The sequence below is a fragment of the Chiloscyllium plagiosum genome, unplaced genomic scaffold (assembly GCF_037043375.1).
Source record: "Chiloscyllium plagiosum isolate Xiang-an unplaced genomic scaffold, Cpla_swu_hap1 HiC_scaffold_30, whole genome shotgun sequence".
Classification (NCBI taxonomy): Eukaryota; Metazoa; Chordata; class Chondrichthyes; order Orectolobiformes; family Hemiscylliidae; genus Chiloscyllium; species Chiloscyllium plagiosum.
In genome coordinates, this window is record NW_028270168.1 from 50,392,642 (window position 1) to 50,412,148 (window position 19,507).

The 19,507-nt window shown below is 42.2% G+C and overlaps 1 protein-coding gene across 7 annotated transcripts in view; it reads left to right on the plus strand.

Moving 5' to 3' along the window:
• Window positions 1-19,507, plus strand: part of adgrb2 (adhesion G protein-coupled receptor B2) — an 805,995-nt gene that overhangs the window by 368,852 nt on the left and 417,636 nt on the right. For all 7 annotated transcript variants that reach the window (XM_043717943.2, XM_087976927.1, XM_087976929.1 and 4 more), the window contains one exon: window positions 5,154-5,315. In XM_043717943.2, the coding sequence (XP_043573878.1) occupies window positions 5,154-5,315 (162 nt within the window). The remainder of the gene's footprint in view (window positions 1-5,153; window positions 5,316-19,507) is intronic.

The following is a 19,507-nucleotide window of genomic DNA, read 5'->3' on the forward strand; positions in this document are numbered from 1 at the left end:
CAATCTAGTCCCACTGCCAACACCTGTCCCATATCCCTCCAAACCCTTCCTATTCATATACCTACCCAGATGCCTTTTAAATGTACTAGTCTCCACGCTATCGCAGCTCATTCCATACATGTACCACCATCTGCATGAAAAAGCTGTCCCTTTGGTCTCTTTTATATCTTTCCCCTCTCATCCTAAACCTATGCCCTCTAGTTCTGGACTCACCCACCCCAGCGAAAAGACCTTGTCTATTTATCCTATCCATGCCCCTCATGATTTTATAAACCTCTATAAATCTCAGCCTCCAAAGCTCCAGGGAAAACAGCCCTAGCCTAATCAGCCTCTCTCTATAGCTCAAATCCTCCAACGCTGGTAACATCCTTGTAAATCTTTTCTGAACACTTTCAAGTTTCACAACATCTTTCCGATAGGAAGGAGACCAGAACTGCACGCAATATTCCAACAGTGGCCTAACCAATGTTCTGTACAGCCACAACATGACCTCCCAACTCCTACACTCAATACTCTGACCATTAAAGACAAGCATACCAAATACCTTCTTCTCTATCCTATCTACCTGCAACTCCACTTTCAATGAGCTATGAAGCTGCACTCCAAGGTCTCTTTGTTCAGTAATACTCCCTAAGACCTTACCATTAAGTGTACAGGTCCTGCTAAAATTTGTTTCCCAAAATGCAGCACATTGCATTTATCTAAATTAAACTCCATCTGCCACTTCTCACCCCATTGGCTCATCTGATCAAGATCTTGTTGTAATTTGAGGTAACCTTCTTCGCTGTCCACTACACCTCCAATTTTGGCGTCATCAGCAAACTTACTAACTGTACCTCTTATGCTCACATCCAAATCATTTATATAAATGATGAAAAGTAGTGGACCCAGCACCGATCCTTGTGGCACTCCACTGGTCACAGGCCTCCAGTCTGAAAAAAAACCCTCCACCACCACCCTCTATCTTCTACCTTTGAGCCAGTTCTGTATCCAAATGGCTAGTCCTTCCTGTATTCCATGAGATCTAACCTCGCAAACCAGTCTCCCATGGGGAACCTTGTTGAACACCTGACTGAAGTCCATATAAATCACATCTACCGCTCTGCCCTCATCAATCCTCTTTGTTACTTCTTCGAACAACTCAATCAAGTTTGTGAGACACGACTTCCCACGCTCAAAGCCATGTTGACTATCCCTAATCAATCCTTGCCTTTCCAAATAAATGTACATCCTGTCTGTCAGGATTCCCTCCAACAACTTGCCCACTACTGATGTCAGGCTCATTGATCTACAGTTCTCTGGCTTGTCCTTACCACCTTTTTTTTAGATTAGATTAGATTACATTACAATGTGGAAACAGGCCCTTCGGCCCAACAAGTCCACACCGACCCGCCGAAGCGCAACCCATTACCTAACACTATGGGCAATTTAGCATGGCCAGTTCACCTGACCTGCACATCTTTGGATTTGTGGGAGGAAACCGGAGCACCCGGAGGAAACCCAAGCAGACACAGGGAGAATGTGCAAACTCCACACAGTTAGTCGCCTGAGGCGGAAATTGAACCCGGGTCTCAGGCGCTGTGAGGCAGCAGTGCTAACCACTGTGCCACCGTGCCGCCCATCAGTGGCACCACATTAGCCAATCTCCAATCTTCCGGCACCTCACCTGTGACTATCGATGATCCAAATATCTCAGCAACAGGCCCAGTAATCACTTCTCTAGCTTCCCAAAGAGTTCTAGGGTACACCTGATTAGGTCCTGAGGTGTTATCCACTTTTATGCGTTTCAAGACATCCAGCACTTCCTCCTCTGTAATATGAACATTTTTCAAGATGTCATCATCTATTTCCCTACATTCTATATCTTCCAAGTCCTTTTCCACAGTAAATACTGTTTAGTATCTCCCCAGTCTCTAGCTTCAGATCCCTCTTATTCCAGTTTTGGCTTGGTTAGACTCTGAGCAAGTCCCCATGATATAATCGCGGCTCTCAGAAAAGTATTAATCCTCCCAGATCCTTTCAAACAACATAGGACACTGACTTCATCTGCAGCAACAAATATCATTATGTGAGAAAATCTACCCTGAAAAGAATAAAAAAGACATGGGTATTACAAATGAAAAATGAAGGGAAGAAAATGCAATGGTGTTTGTATCCCTGAGATCTAGTATTTTTTACCTCTGTTTCTTTCGTAAGCAATGAAAAGGTGAGCCAGGAATATGTTATCTATGGAGCTCATTTACCCAACCACTCAAATTAAGTCGTCCAGTAGTTTAGCTACGAGTTACATGTGACTAATTGGAAAATTCTGGCATGTAAGTTGTATTGATTGCTGTATAAAAATTAAATAATATACAGTGCACAGTTTACATATGGTTTCGCTACTTTATTAGTGGCGATGCACATTTACTTAAATGTTTATGGGTAAAACTACAAGACGGGAATTGTGTTTTGATTGTGACCAGTACTTTATTTCCTTTTTTTTGTGATAGATATTTATTATGATATACACATATAATCTACATTTATCTGTATCGCAAAGCATTTTCTAACAGGATCCATATAAAAGGCTCAAGCCCAGCATTTTAGCCAGATGTGTGGTGAATCAGTGATTTCTGCTGGACAAGATCATTATTTTATATCCATGACTAGTTTCAATCTGCAATGATCTCTGCCTCTACCGCTCTAAGTACTGTTTTTCATTCTTAGCTTATCATAAACAACCCTGATCAATTTTAGTCTGGTGAATGTTATCTCAAGGCCCTGATAGTCACTCACAGTCAACTTACCATATATAAAGAAAAATAAGTCCTCTTTTCTAATGAGCCTTGTTACAGGAAGCATTTTTTAATTTGATTTCCGGCATAGCTTACCATAAACAACCATGATCTGCTTTAGTATATCATCTGTTCTGTTTATTCACTTTGTCTCCGACTCTATGGTCAAATATATTTATCCATACTCAGTCATTTTCTCACAAACAACATAAGAAACGTTAATGATTATTCAGGCCTATTTTCATGGGTTTAAGTTTACTGTCAATATTTTTCATGAGCAAAAAGCCTTGCAGAACCTGTCTCCCCAGAGTCAATTTGCTGTGTTTCATAACCTCGTGGATTAGTAAGTCAATTGTGAGATTGTCATGGGTCCTATGCACTCTCTGTGAGAATGTTGGGTTTTCACCAGTCTACAGTGACAATATATGGACCCTGAATATATGAGTTCATGTGCTTTTGTGTGCAGAATTATACTTTTAATTTCCCTTTAATTTTTTTAAAAATATGATTTTGTTTGTTAGAGAACACTCCAGTGAGCACCATTAGTTGAATTTAGTACCTGAATAATACTGAATATAAGTCATTAAAGGCAACACATTTCCCAGCTGAGACTCCAGGAACTGATTTTGTTTTTTTTACAAAAGTAATAAATATTGCTCTATTACACCTTCTGCATGATCTAATGATTTTTCTACATCCACTAAATAAACAATCATAATTTGCCTGTCACGAAATAAAAGTAAACCTTGGTGTGAAAAATTAACCTATGGTACAACACAGATGATAGCTGATCACGTACAGCACGTGATATTTGATTCCGTGGCCACAAGCCAACTTAATGTCAAATATGAAACTGGCAGCTGTAAGCGATGCAACCCATTTTGCACAACTAACCAAAGCAACTGTCTACCCACTTCTCTTTATTTCCTTTTATGTCAAATATTCCACAACTATCAAATATTTAGTTTATTTCTTTATTTGTTTTAACTAGTCAAATTTTGGGGTTATTAAATTGAACAGTTATAACTATATAACTGGCATCAGTTGAATTTCTATTTTTTTTAAAATAGGTTGGATTTATCCGAAGAGTACCCTCCTGAATTGTGAATTAGTCCAGACTATTCCTTATTTAAATGAAGTATTTTAAAACTGACAATGAAATCAAGTACTCTGAAAACAAATCTCTTTCATATTCTGCTGATCGTATCATGGAGGTTCCTGACTGTGCCATCACGGAAGCATAGCAGAAAGTGAGGACTGCAGATGCTGGAAATCAGAGTTGAGAATGTGGTGCTGGAAAAGCACAGCAGGTTAGGCAGCATCCGAGGAACAGGAGAACTGATGTTTCAGGCATAAGCCCTTCATCAGTAATGGCTTCATCAGGAATCGTAATGTCAATTCTCCTGCTCCATCATAGAAGCATGTCCGACACAAAATTTCTCAAACATTTTGTATAGCATGGCCTTTTGTGCAGTTGCATTGTTAGGTTATTCTGTTATTTTGCTTCAATAGCATGCAGGACTGATTAGCTGTTTTAGAATATAGAGCAAACTTTGATCAAATGAGAGATCCAATATATGGAAGATCTAGTAAATGTACCTGTAACTCCCTGTCTAGCACTTTGGATTTTATGTGAGAACTCAATATACATGCACATTAGTTTTCTATACTGAATGGAAATTAAAAGAGAGTTTATAAGTAAAGGATGTTTGCTTGATGTTCTTGAATTGATACTCATATTGTCAGTGTCCAGAGTGTGGTGCTGGAAACGCACAGCAGGTCAGGCAGCATCCGAGAAGCAGTAGAATCAACGTTTTGGGCAAAAGCCCTTCATCAGGAAGCTCAGGTCTGGGAATCAATCGGTCTTCTGCCCAGTTTTCACTTTTCAAACAGGATGGACTTTGTATTTTTTAGGTTAAGGCACAACTTCCAAGTAGCAGCAGAACTGCTGAAACAGGTTGGCTTGGTTTAACAAAACAGAAGATTGAAAACTCATTCACACTTATAATTATGTCCAAGACATGATCTCTTGGCCTTAGCAAAGTGTCCCAGGCAGTGCTACCAAGGAAAGTTAAAATCGAAGTGAGAGGACAAGTTATTGCAGATGATCTTCACTCATCTTTGTCCTTGAATTCTGTTTTATTTGGAGATGAAGGTATTTGAAAATGGAGAAGTGGGGGGTGGGGGCGGGGTTGGTGGAGAAAGGACAGTTTATTTATTACGTTTTACACATGTGAAAGCTTTACAGTATTAGTCATTTCATAAGACCCACCCTCTTCCATGAAAGGATACGGTGGTAAGATTGGACACCAGGCCTACTCATAGTGACGAGAAAAGCAATAACATGGAATTTATCTTCCTTTTATCTGTTGACAGTTGAAGGACAGTGGCTGCACTGGGGTCCATGGAACAGATGTTCAGTAACATGTTCAAATGGAACTCAACAGAGAACTCGCAAATGCATCTCGACCCATGGTTGGACAGAGTGTAAAGGTCATCAGGCTGAGGCCCGGGATTGCTTCAACCAAGAGTGCTCAAGTAATTTCCTTCATTCTTAAGTCAATTAACTTATCACACTAAATTTGATACTTAATATCAGTCATTGACTATAACACAACTACTTAAACTGTATAAAATAGTCTCTCCAATTCTTAGTGATTAACAACAACTTATATACTGTGAGGGTCTCTGCATCTGTACACAATAGTGCTGTCTTTTACTGTAAGGTTCTATGACTCGGACAATTTTTGTTTTACAGTACAGTTGCTTATGGGTCCCGTCCAAGTGAGAAATGTCTTGCTCTGAAGCTGCGTGATTGACAATGGGCTCTGATTTTAATAACATATGCCTCAGATATTTCATTTAATTAAGCAATAATACAATTTCTGAATAATATTGTTGGATGTAGCATTCATCACATTAGAACTGTACAAAGTTAAAAATCACACAACACCAGGTTATAGTCCAACAGGTTTATTTGGAAGCACTAGTTTTCGAAGCACTGCTCCTTCCTCAGATGGTTTGGAGTATAAGATCGTAAGACACAAAGTTTATAGTAAAAGTTTACAGTGTGATGTAACTGAAATTATATATTGAAAAGGACCTGGATTGTTTGTAAGTCACGTATCTTTTAGAATTAACATGTTGGTTTCAGTTCTTTCATATTTAAATTGCAGAACATCTTTAAAAGTTACATTCTTAAGTGAACTTTAACAATTGGTGTCATGGTGGCCCAGATAATACATTTAAGATATGAGCTGCCCTGTGTGAGACTGTCTGTGACGTGATGGTCAGACTGATTCTCATCTAAAAACCAAATTTACTGAATTCCCCAGATAATGCATTTAAGGTGTGAGCCAGCTGTGTGAGTCTATCTGTGCCACGATGGTCAGACTGATTCTAATCTAAAAAACAGATTCACACAGGGCAGCTTGCACCTCAAATGCATTATCTGGGGGATTCTGTAAATTTGTTTTTTTAGATTAGGATCAGTCTGACCATTGTGGTACAGACAGTCTCACACAGGGCAGCTCACACCTTAAAATGCATTATCTGGGCCGACATGACACCAATTATTAAAGTTCACTTGAGAATGTAACTTTTAAAAATGCTCTGCAATTTACATATGAAAGAACTGAAACCAACATGTTCATTCTAAAACATGAGAGACTTAACAAACAATCCAGGTATTTTTCAATACAGAATTTCAGTTACATCACACTATAAACTTTAGCTGTAAATTTTGTATCTTACGATCTTATACTCCAAACCACCTAATGAAGGAGCAGTGCTCCAAAAGCTAGCGCTTACAAATAAATCTGTTGGACAATAATCTGGTGTTGTGTGATTTTTAACTTTGTACACTCCAGTCCAAAACCGGCATCTCCAAATCATTAGAACTGTAAGCAGCAAAATGAATTATAACCATGAATAAAACAACAATATAACCAAAAATATCATTACAATAGGAGAACACTAACACCAAGCAACATTCGTCAACCAATCCAATTTTGTTCTCACAATTTATGGCAATCTATATGTAATGAAGGCATATGACATGTTTGCCTTTATTAGTTGAGATATTGAGTAAAAGAGGGAAAAAGTGAGGACTGCAGATGTTGGAGATCAGAGTCGAGAGTATGTTGCTGAAAAAGCACAGCATGTCAAGCAGCATCCGAGGAGCAGGGGAATTGATGATTCAGATATAAGCCCTTCATCAGGAAGTACAAAAGTCAAGATGTCATGTTGCAGTTTTTATAAGACTTTGGTTATGCCACACTTCGTGTTCAATTCTGGTTGCCACATATTGGGAAGGATGTGGAGGCCTTGGAGAGGGTGCAAAAGAGGTTTACCAGGATGCTGCCTGGAATAGAGACTATGAGCTATAAGAAGAGACTAGAAAAACTCGGGTTGTTTTTTCTGGAGCAATGGAGACGGAGGGAAGACTTGATATAAATCAATAAAATTATGAGATGCATAGATAAGGTTGACAACAGAAACTTTTTCCAAGAGTTAAAATACTAGAGGACATGCATTTAAGGTGAGAGAGGAAGGTTCAAAGGAGATGTTGGGGCAAGTTTTGTTTTACACAGAGAGTAGCAGGTGTCTCGAACGTGATACCAGGGGTGGTGGTGGATGCAGATACAATAGAGGCATTTAAGGGGCTTTTAGATAAGCACTTGAATAAGCAAGGAATGGGGTGTTATGGATAAAGGGCAGGCAGAAAGGATTAGTTTAATTTGGTGTCATGTTCGGTACAACATCATGGGCTGTACTGTTCTATTTTTAAGTGTCATAAAACCCCATAACTCATTTCTATTAGTTGCTATATCGTGACACTTAAAGCCTGAAAATGCCTTCATTTTGAGCTGCTCTCATCGCTGTTGATGGAACCACCTGAAGTTGTCCTAGAACCATAGTGATTTCTTATTGTGGGTTTTATGGTTTGTAAAAACCTGCATTGGTTACATTGAGCCAAAGAATGAAAAATGAAGTAGACTTTTCAACTAAACTGGTATTAATCAAAGTATAATGTCAAACATCTGAACAACATACAATGTAAATATCATCAGTGGAGAAGGTGTTCTGTATGCACAATTTAAAGATTGTATAACAAATAGAGAGAATGCTTTCCAGTATGTCTTGCATGCTTTTAACATCTTAAATGTGGCTCAATATATTAATTTCTTCACTATGTTTTATTAGCAATTTGTAAACATATTGTAAACATTGTTTTCCTGTTACATTATACATTGCCAAGGATCAATCGTGAGTGCAACCAATACAACAAGCAGCCCCAGGAGGATGACAGCTGTTGATCGTGCAGTGAGTCGGGTTAGGAGTATTTGGAAGAAAGGGTTTACAAACATGCGGGAAGGGCTCTTTGGAGGTTGGGGTTGGTGGGTTTAGAAGTATTGACAGGTAGGAAGAAAAGGGGGAATTGTTGCCTTCTGAGTAGGTGGCCCTATTGTCAAAGGGCATCCTTTAAAGTTAGTAGCCCCCTTTCCTTTCTGCTATTTCATAAACTTTGATAAAGGAATCAGACTGCCAATTCCCACCCACATGCTCCACCAACTGCATTATGACATGGGAAGGGTAATATTGGGTAAATTGAGCTTTTACAAGCTCAGTTAACAAATTAACAACAATGGAGATATTATTGAGGAGGGGCAGGACTGACAACACTCCTGGGTAAAGAATCTTCAGGCAAGACAAATAAGGTGTAAAAGAGGAAGTTGTTTTGCATTATTAGTCGGAAAGTCGGTTACTGAAGTGAAAAGGGAAGATATCTTTAAAGGATCTTCAAATGAGGCTTTAGGAGCCGAGTTTAGGAGATTGAAAAGGGATGTACCTTATTGTTGAGGTACTATTGGGAGTACCTTAGAGATGCCTAAACAGTCAGCAGTCAGTAGTCTAGCAGATAATGTAGATAAGGGCTGAAGGGCCTATTTCCACACTGTAGGGAATCTAATCTAATCTAATCTAAAAATAATTCATTGCGGTATGTAAAAACCATAACATCTAGTCATGAATTGGATAAATCAAGAACTGACTGGTGGACAATGTTCCATAGACATCCCCAGTGTCAATGTTGGGGCATCAGTTTTTGCTTACAGAAAACAAGGAGAAAGCATTTGTGACCATCTTCAGTCAGAAGTAACAAAGAGAAGATCAACTTATACGTCAAGAAGCAGTTTGCCTTGGGAGTCCTCAAATTGACTCTGGATCTTATGAAGTCTCATGGCACCAGGTCATATTATGGACTAAGACATTTCTGACTGGTTATCACCTACCAACCTTGTTGTGGTTCTGTTCGCCGAGCTGGGAATTTGTGTTGCAGACGTTTTGTCCCCTGTCTAGGTGACATCCTCGGTCCTTGGGAGCCTCCTGTGAAGCGCTTCTGTGATGTTTCCTCCGGCATTTATAGTGATTTGTATCTGCCGCTTCCGGTTGTCAGTTCCAGCTGTCCGCTGCAGTGGCCGGTATATTGGGTCCAGGTCGATGTGCTTATTGATTGAATCTGTGGATGAGTGCCATGCTTCTAGGAATTCCCTGGCTGTTCTCTGTTTGACTTGTCCTGTAAGAGTAGTGTTGTCCCAGTCGAACTCATGTTGCTTGTCATCTGAGTGTGTGGCTACTAAGGATAGCTGGTACAACAGCTAAGGATAGCTCAGACAACAACTCACCAAGACGAAGGACCCGATACCCAGCATGAGCAAAACCAATGTGTACAAAATCCCATGCAAGGACTGCACAAAACACTACATAGGACAAACAGGAAGACAGCGAACGATCCACATCCATGAACACCAACTAGCCACTAAAAGACATGACCAGCTATCCTTAGTAGCCACACACTCAGATGACAAGCAACATGAATTAGACTGGGACAACACTACTATTATAGGACAAGCCAAACAGAGAACATCCAGGGAATCCCTAGAGGCATGGCACTCATCCACAGATTCAATCAATAAGCACATCGACCTGGACCCAATATACCGACCACTGCAGCGGACAGCTGGAACTGACAACCGGATGCAGCAGATACAAATCACTATAAATGCTGGAGGAAACATCACAGAAGCGCTTCACAGGAGGCTCCCAAGCACTGAGGATGTCACCTAGACAGGGGACGAAACGTCTGCAACACAAATTCCCAGCTCGGCGAACAGAACCACAACAACGAGCACCCGAGCTACAAATCTTCTCCCAAACTTTGAACACCTACCAATCTTTCTCAGCCTCCTGAGATCTCCCACCATCACAAATACTGATCATAAACCAATGCAGTTCTCTCCATGATAATAAGATTTTTAAAAATTCATTCATAGGATGTAGGTGTCACTGGCTAGGCCAGCATTTATTGCCAATTCCTAGTTGCTGTTGAGAAGGTGGTGATGAGCTGCCTTCTTGAGTGATGCAGTACATTTAGTGTAGGTGCTCCCACAGCTTATATGATGGGAGTTTCAGGCTTTGACACAGCTATACTATGGAAATGGTGATATATTTCCAAGTCAGGGTAGTGAGTGGCTTAGAGGGAAATTGCTGTTGGTATTATTCCTGTGTATCTGCTATCCTTGTCCTTTTAGATGGTAGTGATCGAATGTTTGAAAGGTGCATGTAAGGAGCCTTGGTAAATTTCTTCAGTGCATTTCGTAGATGGTACACACCGCCACTGCTGTGCATCAGTAGGGCAGCATGATGGCTCAGTGGTTAGCAGTGCTGCCTCACAGCACCAGGCACCTAAGTTCGATTCCAGGCTTGGGTAACTGTCTATGTGGAGTTTGTACATTCTCTGTGTCTGCATGAATTTCCACCGGGTGCTGTAGTTTCCTCTCTCAGTCCAAAGATGTGCAGGTGAGGTGGATTGGCCATGCAAAGTTTCCCCATAGTGTCCAGGATGTGTAGGCTAGGTGGATTAGCTGTGGTAAAATGTAGGGTTCCGGGATAGGGTAGGGGACTGAGGATGAGTGGGATGCTCTTCGATAGCTGGATAGCCTCTTTCCACATCATAGAAATTCTATGATCATTGATAGAGAACACGAACATTTGAGGATGTAATGCCAACCAAATAGGGTTCTTTGTCCTGATGGTGTCAAGCTTCCTGCTTGTGATGGGAGTTGCACTCATCTAGAAAAACGTGGGAACTATTCTAACACACTTCTGACTTGCGCCTTGCAGCTGGTGGACAGGCTTTGGGGATTCAAAAGATGAGTTACTCACTGCAAGATTCCTAGACTATGGCCTGCTCTTAATGCCTCTCCCTTTATATGGTCAGACTGATTATGTTTTTGGTCATTGAGATCTCACAGGATGTTAATATTGAAGGATTCAAAAATGGTAAATGTAATTGATTATCAGGGGCCATAATTAGATTGTCACTTGTAGGAGATGGTCATTTCTTAGCCCCTGGATGGATATTGTCCAGGTCTTCTGCATTTGAAGACAGACTGCTTCTACATCTGTGGAGTTGCAAATGTTCTGGTAACATTGCAGTTACCAGAACATCCCCACTGTTATCCTTATAATGGAATATCTAAAGGTGGTTGGGTTTAGTACAGAACCCTGTAAAAAACACACACACAACATAGGGAAGCAGCCCTGGAGCATCGCACAGGCAACAAGTCCTGGCACTTAACCTTGGAGTAGCTGAGTGCCAGTACAGAACAAATGGGGATTGCTGGTGGACTGGGGTCAGACGCAGGCAGTCACACCACATGTGGGGGTCTTATGCTGAGCTGTTACACCGAACTGGCTATTTGAAATTTCCTACTTTACAGTAATGTCAACCCTTTAATGATGTCCTAGTTTAACTTATTTTTCAACTCTGTAGGTAATGCAACTATTTTTATTTGTCTGCTATATCCAAGAATTGTACCTAGGTACTTGTACCTAAGATATCACCATAAGATGGAGTACATGTGACAATAAAAGGATATTGTATTGCACTGAACAAAAGAGAGAGAAACACAATTGGACAGACAAAGGAGTGGTTAAAGGGCAGTTTAAGGGAATAAATAGCTACTAATGGGAGCTATAGTAGCTGACAATGGATTGTGTGTGTAGGAGCCCATGTAATGACAAGACCAGTGTTTGGGCGTGGTAAAAAGCGGGGGAAAGATGCCAAAGCCCTAAAGTTGTTGAAATCGATATTAAGAAGGCTGTAGAGTTCCTAAGCAGAAAACAAAATGCTGTTCTTCCAGCTTGCGCTGAGCTTTGCTGGAGCTTTGCAGCAAGCCTGAGATAGATGTTGGCCAGGGTACGTGTATTGAGGTGGCATGTAACTGGATGCTCGGGATTTTTTTGCGGACAACGTCAATGATGTTCCCTAAACATTCAGTCAGGGCCTGGAAGAAGTCGTACTTTTTCTATTTTGCTCAAACTCATGTGCTTGCAGCCGTTTTAGTGTCTCTTCCAGATTCCTCAGGTACATTTCCTCTGAGGAGCCGGTGATCTAGGTATCATTGAGGTAATATTTTGCCTCTTTAGTCCACGTGGGTTTTGGACAATAGACGTTTGAAATAAGAGACCAATGTGATCCTAATAGGAACCTTTTAAATCAAAACAAGCCCTGATGATCCAGATATCTGTTCCTCATGGACATGGTGGCAGCAACTTGATCAAAACTTCATCATTCGTGACATGATGCGTCTGGTTCATTCCTCCTGGCAGAAGTGCGGTGGTTTCAGCAGCCAGTCATTCGTTGTGGCTATGGCAGCGATGTGGCAGTTTCAGCAACTATAGCGCAATGGCTTGAGCTACGGCTTCAGTGTTGGCGATTGGTGGATCCGGTCTGTTCCTCCAGGCTACGCCAGCAATGCAGTGGCTCCATTGTTGGCTTCGGCAGCGGTGTCCCATAGCCACTTCAGAAATCCAGGAGCCGTGGATGGAATAAAAGATTAACTTTGTCTTAATTATTTATTTTTATAATTTCTGTAATTATAATGATGCTGGATTATGGTGACTTATACACATCTCACTGTGTATTTCCATAAATATAGGTGGTAATCAATTACTAAAAAAACTCAAAATTTATGTGTCTCACCCTGGATGCTAGGATAAGAGATTTTTCATTCACTAGCAGCATCCATGTCTTGTTGCCCACAGCATGAATCTTCTTCTTTGAATTTAACTGACTCTTCTTTGGCAGGGTTTTTTTTCGGTGTGCTCTGTTTCCTCCAGCAGGTATACTTGCTTACAGTTCTTACACTGGACCTTCCTGCTCCAGTAGTCAGTCAGTGTCCAGATCTGTCATATCTTTGGCACTTTTGCTACTCCAATCGATATCTTTTGTCTGGCTGCAGTTTTATGTACTGAGGCCTGAGCCCCTATAGACACCACAATGTCCAGAATGGTTTTAAAATTTAGATTTTTCTCCAGTAGTGTTCAATACAGTGGCTACACACAAATTTGTCCATTAAGCTTCACCTAAAACATTCCCAAAGTCAGTGCTCAGTGAGGAATTATGGTGAATTGAGCCACCAAGGGTAATGTAAGGAAAACATTTTCAAACAGCAAATAATTAGGATGTGGAATGGACTGTCTGGAAATGTGGTGGAAGAAGGTTCAATTGAGGCATTCAAGAGGCCATCAGATGATTATTTGGATAGAAATGGTGTTCATGGAAATGGGGAAAACTTAGGAGATTGGCACTCGGAATTAAAACTTGTGTAGGCAGTTGAACCAAATGGCCTCCTTCTACACCATAATAATTCTGTGATCCTTTTCCAGTTGATTCCCCCAGTGAAATCTGAACCCCAGGGCAATTAGTAGGCAATTTGGGATATAATGGTCCTCTAAATATCAACTAACTATATGTTTTGCTTTCCAGTTTGTCTGGCTGGACAAGATTTTGTAGTTCAATAAAGGCTTCACTGCCCGTAGTGTTGAGGAACATAGGTATTACCAATTCAACTGCAGTTCTATTTGCCATATTATAACAACTGAGTCTTTCAATGTCGGCTCACCAGCCTTCTGTTCCTCCTTCACAGGGTCTGAGGGTGCCACATTGGCCCGCCATTTTTTAAAAAAATTTGCACAACCAGGTTTTATATTCAAAACCTTCTTAAATTTGATATTATGGTATTAAGTTTGCCCCCTAAGATGAATTGCAACAGCTTTTTCATTTCTAATTCGAATAGGGGATTCCTTTTCCTTTCCTTGACTTCATGCTTGAGACCTCTCACTTGATTTGATTTGATTGGTTATTGTCACATGTACCTAGATACAGTGAAAAGTTCTGTTTTGCAAGTAATACAGGCAGTGCAGAACAGACCAAAGAAAACAATTTTATAGCTGCAGAGAAGGTGCACAAAGAGCGAGATCAACATTAAATTTAAAATTTGAGAGGTCCATTAAAACGTCTAATAACAGCTGGGAAGAAGATATCCTTGCATTTGTTGATAAGTTGTATCTTGAGCTTTTGTATCTTGTGCCCGAAGGAAGAGGTTGGAAGAGATTGTAACCGGGGTGGGAGGAGTATTTGATTATATTGGCTGCCTTACCATGACAACGAGGAGTATAGATGGAGAAAATGGATGGAAATTTTGCTTGCACGATGGCCTGGGTTGTGTTCTTTCTGGACATACCAAAATTTCCTTAGCCTGAGGTAGTGGAGATATTGTGCTTTCCTGACCTTAGCATGTTGGACCAGGATAGATTGTTGGTGACTACCACTCCTAGGAACTTGCCACTCTTGACCATCTCTGCATGAGCACTAATGGCATAGACATTGACATGCCCTCCACCATGCTTCTTGAAAGTAATGACCAGCCCTTTCCTTTTACTCCTGTTGAAAGAGAGATTGTTACCTTTACACCATGCACTCTGTTGCTTTCCTGTTTTCAGTCATATCATTGTTTGAGATCTGGCTGACAACGGTGGTATCATCTGCGAACTTATAGATTGAGTTAGGATGAAATTTAGCCACATAGTCATGAGTATATAGGGAGTATAGTAAGGGGTTGAGTACACAGTCTTGTGGGGTGCTGGTTTTGAGGATTATTGTGAGGAGTGTTGTTGCCTATTCTCACTGATTGCAGAATGTGGGTCAGGAAGTCAAGGATCCAATACCAGAGGGTGGAGCAGAGACCTAGGTCTCGAGAGTTTGGAGATTAGTTTAGTTGGCATTATGGTGTTGAAGATGGAGCTGTAGTCAATAAGTAGGAACTTGACGTAGATATATTTGTTATCGCTTTGTTTCAAGGATGAGTATAAGGCCAGAGAGATGGTGTCTGCTGCAGAGCTTTGTGACGGTAGGTGAATTGCAAAAGAACAAAGAAGGCTGGGAGGCTCGAGTTGATGTGAGCCAAGACTAGGCTTTTACAACACTCCATAATTTCGGAGGTCAGAGCCACCAGGCATGCTGCATGAAATGATAGAGGTCTTCTTGAAGCAGTTGGGGTCTTCAAATTGTAAGGAGGAGAGGTTAAGACGTCAGCAAATACTCTCACCAGTTAGTACAAGGAGGATGTGTGTGCAAGACGGGGAACTTCATCTAGGCCAGTTGCTATCCATGGGTTTTCTATCAAAAAAGCCAATTTGATGTCTGCAGCAGTGGCTGAGGGAACAGGTGTATGATGAGGTGTGTTGGCTGGGCCTCACAGGTTGCTTCACATTTAAGGGCTTAAATTGTTCAGGTTTCTTTGTGTTCAGATGCAAGAAATCTGCCATTCTCCCCTTCTCTTTTATTGGGTCCAAAATTGGGTGCAGTTCCTCTTCTGTATATCACAAGCTGTACCATAAATCCAGTTTCTTTCAAAGGGCCTTCTTTCTTCTCATTTGTTATCCTAGCTACCTCCATGGCTGTCTCTTCCCAGTGGATAATGTGGTGAAAAAAATGGCACTGTACTGGGTATTATGTACCTCAAGGTTTGTATAAGGATTTGTAGCTTGGGTACCTGTTGCAATTGCTGTGGGTATGTTCGCTGAGCTGGGAATTTGGTTTGTGCACATTTTGTCCCCTTTCTAGGTGACATCTTCAGTGCTGTGGAGCTTCCTGTGAAGTGCCGCTGTACTGCATCGGTTGGAATTGATTTGGTTTTGTTCCCGCTGCTTCCAGTTGCCGGTTCCGGTTGTTCATTGCAGTGGTTGGTATATTGGGTCTCAGCTTATTGATGGAGTCTGTGGATGAGTGCCAAGCTTCAAGGAATTCTCTGGCTGTCCTGTTTGTATTGTCCTATTATTGTTGTGTTGTCCCAGTCGAATTTGTGGTTCTTGTTGTCGGTGTGTATCGATACTAAGGATAGCTGGTTGAGCATTTAGTGATAAGTTGATATTCATGAATGTAGTTTGCTAGTTGACTGCCTGTTTGTCCTATATTGTGTTTCATGCAGTCTCTACGTGGAATCTTACACACCACGTTTGTCCTGCACATGATGGGTTTTAGGTGTTTTGTTCTGCTGAGCCATTGTCTGAATGTGGCTGTCGGTTTATGTGTTGTCATAAACAACTGCAACCAGCAACTGGAAGCAGCAGGAATAACTTCCAATTGACACATTACAGCAGTACTTCACAGGAGGTTCCACAACATTGAGGATATTATCTAGAAATAAGACAAAACATCTGCAAAACAAACTATTTCTTTTGCAACATTGTAAAAAATAGGCAAGGCTGTCATTTTGTGTCCATTGTAATATATTCCTATTCATTGGAGCTGCACATCACAGTGCACTGATCATATTTCCTACATTCTTGACTGGTTCATTAACAAACATAGCAAAAAACAAGCAACCCAAAACTGAACCCTGAGGTACATCAGTGGACATAGGCTTCCATTCACAAAAATACCTTTCAACCATTTTCCTCTGCTTCCTACCATTAAGTCAATTTGTCAAATTGCTCTGGATTCTATAGTTGCTAGCTTCTTTACTGGTGTGCCTTGCAAGACCTTGTAAAAGACCTTACTGAAATCTATGTAGACTACATCAACGATGCTATCCTCATTACATATCTTGTCATCTCCTTGAAAAATCCAAATTTGTTAGACATGATCTTCTCTTATAAAAGGAGAAAGTGAGGGCTGCAGATGCTGGAGATCAGAGCTGAAAATGTGTTGCTGGAAAAGCGCAGCAGGTCAGGCAGCATCCAAGGAACAGGAGAATCGACGTTTCGGGCATAAGCCTTCCTGAAGAAGGGCTTATGCCCGAAACGTCGATTCTCCTGTTCCTTGGATGCTGCCTGACCTGCTGCGCTTTTCCAGCAACACATTTTCAGCTCTTCTCTTATAAAGTCACCCATACTATCCTTGATTAATCCATGCCTCTCCAAGTGCAGTTTAATTCTGTCACTCAGAATTTTTTTCCAGTAGTTTCTCTCAGACAATTTTTTATAACCCCACTCTGTTTTCCTAATCTCCTTTTTAAGCAACCCTTGAACTTCTATACTCTTCTCAGACAATCTTCCTTTCTTTCCCTTATCCAAACCTGTACATCCTTTGACGACAGGGTTCTCTATTATGTCACATAACCAGAACACTGCTAACTATCATACTGTCCCAGCACACACTGCCGAAAGCACTGTTTCTGCTGCTGTAAATGCCCCCGTGGTTGCTGTCAAACGTGCCATGTCAGCTGACATAACTCATCGAAGCACATCTGATCATGTCACCTCCAGAGACGCCACCAAGAACATCGCCGCCGAAGACATCGCTTCCACGAATGCCACCCAGAACATCACTTCTGCCCCCACGGGTACCATTGGACGCACCGCTTCTGCATCCCCCCCCCCGACCGTCGGCACTTACGTTATGATCACATGACCAAAGACAGTCTCCATCCCCACTCCCAACTCCAGTTCTACACCAGGCCCCAACCCTCAGCCCTGCCGGGTTTTTACCATCCCCCCAGACCTCCCCCTCACTGAGGATAAACGATCAGTCCTCATCCCACTGCGCTGCTAGATCAACGAATTCCATACGCATTGCGACATCAAACTTTTCTTCCACAGCCTCTGCCTCTGTGCTTACTTTTTCAATCATGACTCCCTTCTCCCACCTCAATTATACTCCATCCTCTTGGACACCCTGTCCTGGTCTCTTACCCACCCTCTACCTCTTCATGTCCAACTGCCATCATGACATTGACCACCTCAACCTGTCCACCCCTCTCACCCACTGCAACCTCTCACCCTCGCAAACCTCAGCCCTCCATTCGCATTGCTCCAACCTCAAACTCACCATTACATCAGTGGAAAAGGGGATGGGGGGTGGCAAATGCGCAGTGGTAGTTTGGTTCACCAGCATCTACATCGCTAAAGCCAGGCGCTATCTCATGGACACCTCCTCCTATTGCCCTCTTGACCATGACCTCACCTCCCATCACCAAACCATCATCTCCCAGACCGTTCACAACCTCATCTCTTCAGGGGATCTACCATCTACAGCCTTGAACCTCAGTTCCGCAACCCCACACCACCTGGTTGTAACTTTTAACCAAAATCCACAAACTTGACTGCCCTGGTTGACCTATTATCTCAGCCTGCTCCTGGCTCACCGAACTTAACTCCTCATATCTTGACTCCGTCCTGTCCCCTTTCATTCAGAAACTCCCTACATACACTCGGGACACCACCCACGTCTTCCACCTCCTCCATGACTTTTGTTTCCCTGGCCCCCAGTGCCTCATCTTCACCATTGGCATTCAGTCCCTTTACAGTCCATCTACCATGGTGAATGCCTCTCATCCCTCTGTTTCTTTGTCTCCCGCTGATCCAACCACTCTCCCTCCATCAACACACTCATTTGTTTGGCGGAACTGGTCCTCACCCTCAACGACTTCTCCTTCGAATCCTCCCACTTCCTTCAGACCAAAGGAGTATCCATGGACACCTGCATGTGCCCCAGCTATGGCTGCCTCCTCGTAGGATATGTGGAACAGTCAGTCTTCCACAGTTACACTGGCACCATCCTCCACCAGTTCCTCCGCCACATTGATGACTGTATCGGCGCCACATTGTGTTCTCACAAAGAGGTTGAACAGTTCATCAACTTCATTAACACCTTCCACCCTGACCTTAAGTTTACCAGGACCATCTTGACACCTCCCTCCCCTTCCGGGACCTCTCCGTTGCTATTTCTGGTGACCAACTCAACACGGACATCTTGTTCAAACCTATCAACTCCCACAGTAACCTGGACTACATCTCCTCCCAACCTCCTCCTGTAAAAATTCGATCCCTTACTCCCAATACCTCCACCACCATATCTACTCCCCAGATGGAGCAATTCCACTCCTCGACATCCCAGATGGCCTCCTATTTCCAGGACTTCAATTTCCCCTCTCACATTATCAACAATGCTATCCAGCGAATCTCTTCCCCTTCCCGCACCTCTGTCCTTGAACCCCACCCCTCCAACCACAACAAGGTGAGAACCCCCCGGTTCTCACCTTTCACCTCACTATTATCCGGCTACAGCGCATTATCCTTCACTATTTCTTCTACCTACAATTAGACCCCAGAGACATATTTCCCTCCTCACCCTATTTGCGCTCCACAGACACCATTTTTTCCGTGACTCCATCATTAGGTCCATGCCCCCACCAGCCTACCCTCGAAACCCAGCACCTTCCCAGCGGCCAGAAGAAGTGTAAAACCTGCATTCAAACCTACCCGTCCTCTCCGTCCAAGGCCCCAAAGGGTCTTTTCACATCCAGCAGAGATTTTTCTGCACATCCATCCACCTCATTTACTCTGTCTGTTGCTCTCAATGTGGTCTCCTCGAGGTCGAG